This window comes from Vigna angularis, chromosome 3 (assembly GCF_016808095.1).
Source record: "Vigna angularis cultivar LongXiaoDou No.4 chromosome 3, ASM1680809v1, whole genome shotgun sequence".
Lineage (NCBI taxonomy): Eukaryota > Viridiplantae > Streptophyta > Magnoliopsida > Fabales > Fabaceae > Vigna > Vigna angularis.
Window position 1 is genome coordinate 18,419,705 of NC_068972.1, and position 7,670 is coordinate 18,427,374.

A 7,670-nucleotide genomic window follows, 5' to 3' on the forward strand; every position below is an offset into this window, starting at 1 on the left:
ATTTAACGTCTATCATGGAGCCTAGTAAATTGTTTCCCTGCCATCATCCTACTGCCTCTCACAAGTAGAATGTGCCTATATTTTTTATATGCTCATTAACGATGTAGGAGCAGATGAATAAGACTCGAAGACAACCCAGTACAGGAAGATGCTTATATCCGACCCACATGAGATGACCTTGACCCTAGTAGTGAAGCTTGGCCAACTGAGTTGCACAACCTGGCAACTCGACAATAATCCAATAAAGGCCGAGACTAACCTCCTCAACGTTGGACTATGAGAGAATGAAGTAGGACAACCCGTCATGAAGCTTGGCCACTCGAGAACAAAGATCGATCATGAAGCCCGACCACCAAAGGACAAAGCTCGGCAAGCAGACGATACAACCTGATCACAAAGCACGACCATCAAAGGATACACTTTAGTGTCGTGAACATATAGTGCAAAACTACTTCAAGATCTGGGTTCATGATTTTCAAGTCTACTTTGTCGAAAATGTCAATGAATTTTATAGATATTCCCCTTACTTCTGCCTAACATTGATAAGTACCATTAAGGTAAGGTGATGATGCCAACTTGTGGCGATCTGTGATGTAAAGGACGACGTCAAGGTGTCAAAGTCATCGATGGAGTAAGGGGAAGCGGTTAAACCACTCTAGGGAAACTCCATTCAAGGTTGTAAGGAAGGCCTTTCACATAACAATATCATCAATTGAGTAATGTACATGGTGGCATGGTCATCTGAATTGGTGTTGTCATCATACTGATCTAGTGTTAAGGTCTTCCACTGCTTAGGAAGTGGGGTATCCGTGATACCATTAACAAAGAAGCGTCGACAATTTCCTATTGTTGTCGAGGAGTTGTTTATTGTCCCTCAGTTTTATAGTCACTTGCCCCTTTAGCTTTATGGACAATGCGAAGATGAAATATTTTAGACCTTACATTTTCAGGGTTTTCCTTCTCCTTTCCCTTGTCGGTTAGTCCTTTGGCCTCAACCCTCCATATGAGTTTACGTTCTCCTACCTTAAGGGATATATCTCTTTAGCATTTTTCTTCTTGAATTCTATGAACTCCAAGTGCATTTTCATTTTTTCTTCCAACATCGTTGTTATGTGACTCGAGGAAGGTCTTGAACCTACTTCTTTCACTCTAACCATCTTGCTTCTTATAGACACCATGTAACACTTCTTCTTCGCATAATATATGTCGGTCCTACGGTGGACGCCAATTGTTCTTATAGAGCCGAATATACTCTATAAAGATTCCAAATTGAAGCGTTCGTAGCTTCAAGCACGAGATACCCGTTCTCTTCAAGCGTACTTTTCTTTTCTAGGGGTATTCACCCTTTTCAATATGTATATGGGTTGTGTCTATAGAAGACACTCTGACACTCAAGTTAGCCTAATGCGTCAAATGGTAATAGATACAATAATTAATGAACATAATAATATACTTTGTATAACGTGTTATTTACACTATTGTTCATGGGCCTTTACTTGGATAAGATTGGGCCACGAGATCTAATTATCTTTTAAGGGTGTTGCTCCCTCCACCACCACACCTTTCTCCCTCCACCTCCCCTTTACTATTTTGCCCCTCAGTAAAATTTTATTTTTAGAATTATTGTTTTTTAATTTTACTCATTTATAACATATTTCACTGATAACCTACGTAGTTCCTTGTATGAGTAAAATATTTTTCTTCAAAGCTTGGTGATCGTGAAAAGAATTATCAAGTAATCTTCCTCTTGTTCTCGGTGCAGTACGTGGTGCAGTGTGCTGTTGTGGTGTAGTGTGCTTGTCGTGGTTCCTCTCCAGGTACGTAGTCATAATTCTTCCAATAGTAGTCGTAATTCTTCCAATAACCCTAAATCCTAAACCCTAAACCCTTCCAATAATGCTTCCAATAATCGTTCGCATGAGCCCCAAAATGAAAACGAAACGTAAAATGAAAACGAGCGTAAACGGATGACATCCTTCAACGGATGACATCCGTTGAAGGATGTCATCCGTTTAGGCTTCGTTTTCATTTTAGGTTTCTGTTATTATTTTATTTATAGTAGTTTATATTTAAATTTTTAATTTTAGATGTTATATATAGTTAGTTTTTAAACGTAATAATTTTGTAAAATATATATTTTTTATAGATTTGTATCTTTAATTCTTTAATAATTTTATAATTATATAAAAAATTATTTATTACTCTATTTATATCAAATATATAATTTAATTATATTAATATTTTTATATTTGTTTGATTAATTATTAATTATGTTAATAAGGTTCATTATAATTTTGTAGGTGATTATTATTTAAAATGGATGAATATCTTCATATGGATTCTCAAATTGGTTGTAGTTTGAAATCTGATTTGTCTTCATCAATTAGCAAAGTTGTAGAGAGGGATTTAACAAATAAATTTACAACAAATGAAATATTTCATTCACGGGAGCACTTAATTCAATGGGTAAGAGGGATGGCTTATGATTTAGGATTTGTTGTGGTAATAGTAAGATCTGACATAGCTACTGGTGTACGGGGAAGAAAAACGTTCGTCATACTTGGATGTGAAAGAAGGGGAAAATATAGGAAATACAAAGCTGATGCAGTGGCTAGTGTATACGGCACTCGTAAATGTGAATGTCCGTTTAGATTAAAGGGTAAACCATGTTCAGATGGGGTCGGATGGGTGTTGAAGGTGATGTGTGGACATCACAACCATGAGTTGGCTGAAACTTTAGTTGGTCACCCTTATGCTGGCAGGTTAAATACGAGTGAGAAGTCATTACTGGTTGATATGACAAAGAGTAAAGTTACACCTGCAAATATTTTATTAACACTCAAACAAAATAATGATCGAAATGTCACAACGATTAAACAAATCTACAACGCAAGGCATGCGTATAAACGATCATTAAGAGGGTCCAGAACTGAACTACAACAACTTATGATGTTGTTGGATCGGGATAAGTACATTAACTGGAGTAGGTGTGCTGATGATTCAGAGGTTGTTACTAACTTGTTTTGGACACATCCTGATGCGGTGAAATTGTTAAACTCATTTAATGTTGTATTTATGATGGATTCCACATATAAAACAAATAGATATAGACTTCCGTTGCTTGAGATTGTGGGTATGACGTCTACAGGGTTAACCTTCTCAGCAGCATTTGCTTTCTTGTTTACTGAAAGGCAGAGTAATTTCACATGGGCTTTGGAAAAGCTGAAAGGTTTATTTTTAACATCCGAGGGTGGTCCTAAAGTCATTGTCACTGACCGAGACTTGGCTTTGATGAATGCCATAGCAAATGTATTCCCTGAGTCATATCAGATGTTATGTCGGTTCCACATCCTTAAAAATGTTAAAGCTAAATGCAAAATGTTAGTTCATTCTACTGAGGTTTGGGAAGTGTTGATGGATGCATGGGAAAATGTGATGGATTGTGCTGATGAAAGCTTGTTTGCTGAGTATGTGAATGGTTTTCAATATGCAAGCAGTTCATGGCCTTTGTTCTTTGAATATGTCAATCAGAATTGGATTATTCCGTACAGCACATACTTTGTAAAGTTCTGAACGAACAAAGTAATGCATCTAGGGAACACAACCACAAATAGGTATGTTGTAATGTTATTTTATTTATTTGTTTTGTAGATAAATATTTATTTGCACTTGTTGAAGGTTTTTTATTGTTTTAGGGCTGAATCTGCTCATTGGAGCCTGAAGAAAGTTCTGGGCAATAGTATGGGTGATTTGTGTTCTTGTTGGGATAATATTCATAACGTCATTATCCTACAACACAACAAGATTAAGGCATCATTTGAAAGTAGTTTGTTGCTCACGAGTGACCATTTTAAAGGCTACATATATAGAGAACTTATTGGACGTGTGTCTCGATATGCATTGGATCTCATTGCTCAGGAATTGAAAATAGTGCAACAGATAGGATTGAACTCCTCAAAGTGTGGATGCGTATTGAGACGTACATTTGGTGTCCCGTGTGCATGTGAATTAGCACGATATGATCCTAGGATGATCCCTATAGGTGAATTTCATATCATGTGGCGAAGATTGCATTTCTCAAATGTTGAATTAAATGAAACTGAGCCTCAGTTATCCATTAAAGATGAGTTGAAACAAGTAGAAGAACGATTCAATGAGGCTGACGTTGGCGGTAAAGTCACCATCAAGCAGAAGTTACTTGAGATTGTTTGTCCTACATTGACATCAATGGTCCCTCCATTACATAAAGTCAAGACAAAGGGTGCACAAATAAGCAAAGTTAAACGAAATGAAAGGTCTACTACGCGGGATCCATCATATTTTGAGTATGTGGACGCCTTTCATTCAACCATAGAATCTTCATCTATGAGAAGTAAATTACAATCAAATCCAAAACCAATGAAGAAAAGGAGAGTTCCAATGATAGACCAGTTTCATTCTACTACTCACCCCTTCATTGTGGACGTTGTTGATGTTGTGGCTGATGGTCATTGTGGGTATAGATGCATTGCTGCGTTGTTGGGACTCGGAGAAGATTCATGGCCCGTTATCAGGAATGAGTTGTACAAAGAACTCAGTGCATGGCGTGATGAATATGCAAGCCTAGTAGGAGGCTATGATAGACTAGAAGAACTGAGGAACTCTTTGTTGGTGCAATCACTGTCGGCGATAAGTGTTTCCCGTTTTATGTAGTTTATTTATTACATTTGTTTTTTTTCTAACAACTTCTTTTATTCATAACAGGCTAACATGAACAAGTGGATGACATTACCAGACATTGGTTATGCAATTGCTAACCGATGTAACGTTATCTTAGTGTGTTTGTCATACTCTCAAAATTATACTATCTTCCCACTACGTTCCACACCACCTTCTGATATAACTCAACATTGCTTAATTTGTATAGGACATGTTCATGGATGTCATTTTGTGCAGGTAAGTGCATTTTTTTATGATTTCATTTTAAAATTACTTATCACTCAATTAATTATTGTAATTTGTATAATGCAGGTTAAGCTACAAGAAGGTTGTCCGTTGCCCATGGTGAATATCATGTCCTCAACCCACTGTTATCCTGAGGCATGAGCGTGGTCATCTATTTATACTAGTAGGATGCACGCATTTGAACAGTTGATGGACATAACAACATCTTATGTTGACTTAGGTGATTCGTGATATTTATGTAGTATTTATTTATGTATGAACATATTTATATTATCAGTATTCATGATATTTATATTAGTTGTTGTTAATTAAGTTCTTATTTTTTCCCACTTAAACATATAAATATTTGATCATCTATATAACCAATATAAACGAACATGTAACTCAATATGATGTCAAATAATACATAATGAGAAAAAGGAAATATAAAGTCCTGTGATACATAATGAAATACAAAGTCGTATCAATTAGACGTCGACCGTCTACCACGCACATGCCTCTGCCCTCTCCTAGTCGGGGAATATTCGTCGATGCCCTCATTAGCAATCTGAAGCAGGTCCACTGACACCTGATGTGCAACAGTACCCTCGGTCACATGACGACACGATATCAAGGACTGTAACATTCTCGCCATTCGCCTGAATCTAGCCTGCATTATAATTATATCAAACAATTAAATAAACAAGGTGATCAAAATTTAATAATATAAACAAAGAAAAATAACATACCAGGGCGCCAGATGGTGAAGGTGGAGACGATCTACGATGGGGTCGTGCCTCATGTGGAACATCGGGGCACTGTCTAGGCGCAAGAGCCGGTCGCGCGTCATCTGCAACAGCAATAATATAAGGATGTGAAACCCTCTTGAACCACTGAATGTACCCATCAACACAGTCAGAAGGGGATGCTGCATGTCTGACATTACTCACAACGTGAGCTCTGAAGTGCAACCAAACATGATCAATGGCCACTACATCTGCATCTGGAACCGAAGTCGGTGATCGTGGAATGTCTTGCGGAAACCCAAATTGCCTCAGCACACGTTCAGGCAAATGACGACAAAGGGTGTCACCAATCCGAATCCATCCAGAATACATACAAATGCCGAAGAATGGTCGAATGCCTCGATGCCCCTCATACGAATGCCATACAACTCCACTGTATGTCAGCGCATCCAACTGTGACCGAATCTCTGCGAGAGTGGAACTCTGCCTAGGGCTCTGCCACCTCATGGCACGTGGTGTGGTATCATCGTAAGAAGTCACCAACCGCCTCCTCCCCATGCCAGGAAAATGTTCGTATATCCAACTCTAAAAAAATAATTATTCAATTAAATTACATCCATGTTCGAACATGGAAATAAATACATGAAATAAATGTCAAAGTTATAACTGTACCTGAAATAGAGTCAAATATCCAGCCATCTGCTTCGTGGACGCGAGACTCGCATCCCCGAGCTGCTCGTACAAATAGGCGAGTGCAGCAACTCCCCAAGCATATCTGCCACACGCGTGTACGTCTCTAAATAACAATAAGTAAGACACGCGTATAGAACTGGCACTCTTATTTGCAAAAATCGTGCATCCTACTAGATGCAACAAATATGCTCTAGCAACATAGTCCCAATGCTGCGACTCACACCTCTGAACATATATCTCTCTAAGCCAGCTGAGTCTGACTTTCGGACCACGTGCGTTCTTCATCTCAGCACCTGCTGTGCCACCATCAACACCGAGCAGTTGCACAAGGGCTGTACGAGCCTCCTCAAACTCCAACTCCTCCAAATCACACATTTGTCCCATCACGGGCAGGTGAAGTAATGTCGAGACGTCATCAAGAGTAATCGACATCTCCCCTATAGGGAGATGGAAACTACTGGTCTCAAAATGCCACCTCTCTATGAATCCGAGGAGTAACCCCTTATCAACGTAATCATAACAAATCCCTGTAAGAGGCATCAAACTGGAATTCAACACAATGTCTTGAATTTCCTCGTGGCATGGTCCTAACTTATTTACTTTTTTTCCGTGGGAGATCAACTTCAGTGTGTCCCCTCGATCCTACACATCAATATTTAATAAAATTTCTATTAAAAAAATAATACAATAAATTTTATTTTTGCACTCACCCGGCCTTTGGAAATAGCATAAGCTACATGCTGAACATAGTGCGTCAACAATGAATGATCGTGTGGACCTCCAAGAAATCCACCGACATCCTCTTGTATGTCATGAACATCCGCATGCTCCTCCTCATCGTCATCATCGTTAGGGGCCTCAAATGCATTCTCCTCACCATGAGTCTCATATGCCTCATATGTTTGTTCCTCAATGGCTCGCTCCTCAACTATGGGGTCATCCTGGATAGGAGCTGCCCGACTTCTACGAGCAAAAACGGTAGGTCTTCTCCGAGCTTCACCCTGCGACGAACTCTCTCCTCGAGAACTCTCACCTCGAGAATTAAAAGATGCACCACGTGTTCTTGCCATTTCTAACAATAATTTGTTTGTTTAATTTCAAAAATTAAAAAAATTATTGTTTCAAATATCATTAATAAACTATAAAAAATGCAATTCAAAATAAATTAAACTAATAATAATTAATTTATTAACTACAACAAAAATTAAATAAAAGAAACAATTAGCTAATTAATTAAAAAAATATATTTAAATACATTTCCATTTAATTATTATTAAATTAATTATTATTACAAATACAAATTTACTA

The 7,670-nt window shown here is 38.0% G+C and overlaps 2 protein-coding genes across 2 annotated transcripts; one reads left to right on the forward strand and one right to left on the reverse strand.

Moving 5' to 3' along the window:
- Positions 1 to 2,475: 2,475 nt before the first annotated feature.
- LOC128195805 (uncharacterized) lies at positions 2,476 to 5,085 on the forward strand. The gene is made up of 5 exons (XM_052874483.1): positions 2,476 to 3,020; positions 3,105 to 3,545; positions 3,696 to 4,650; positions 4,744 to 4,935; positions 5,011 to 5,085. Exons 1-5 carry the CDS (start codon positions 2,476 to 2,478, stop codon positions 5,083 to 5,085), a joined length of 2,208 nt encoding a protein of 735 aa, XP_052730443.1.
- A 189-nt stretch (positions 5,086 to 5,274) lies between these two features.
- Positions 5,275 to 7,432, reverse strand: LOC108341519 (protein MAINTENANCE OF MERISTEMS-like). The gene is made up of 5 exons (XM_052874484.1): positions 7,073 to 7,432; positions 6,342 to 7,004; positions 5,673 to 6,254; positions 5,438 to 5,593; positions 5,275 to 5,298 (listed from the first exon to the last, which is right to left on the reverse strand). Exons 1-5 carry the CDS (start codon positions 7,430 to 7,432, stop codon positions 5,275 to 5,277), a joined length of 1,785 nt encoding a protein of 594 aa, XP_052730444.1.
- Positions 7,433 to 7,670: the final 238 nt, after the last annotated feature.

What these genes read in the sequence shown, in the direction of transcription:
- LOC108341519 (XM_052874484.1), bottom strand. Translation starts at nt 7,432, where the DNA reads ATGGCAAGAACACGTGGTGCATCTTTTAATTCTCGAGGTGAGAGTTCT. An exon ending in ATGCTATTTCCAAAGGCCGG is followed by an intron (nt 7,005 to 7,072) that starts GTGAGTGCAAAA and finishes ATTGATGTGTAG; the next exon opens with GATCGAGGGGACACACTGAA. An exon ending in CTTCACCATCTGGCGCCCTG is followed by an intron (nt 5,594 to 5,672) that starts GTATGTTATTTT and finishes ATTATAATGCAG; the next exon opens with GCTAGATTCAGGCGAATGGC.
- LOC128195805 (XM_052874483.1), top strand. Translation starts at nt 2,476, where the DNA reads ATGGCTTATGATTTAGGATTTGTTGTGGTAATAGTAAGATCTGACATA. An exon ending in TCAGAGGTTGTTACTAACTT is followed by an intron (nt 3,021 to 3,104) that starts GTTTTGGACACA and finishes TAAAACAAATAG; the next exon opens with ATATAGACTTCCGTTGCTTG. An exon ending in AACTGAGGAACTCTTTGTTG is followed by an intron (nt 4,651 to 4,743) that starts GTGCAATCACTG and finishes TATTCATAACAG; the next exon opens with GCTAACATGAACAAGTGGAT.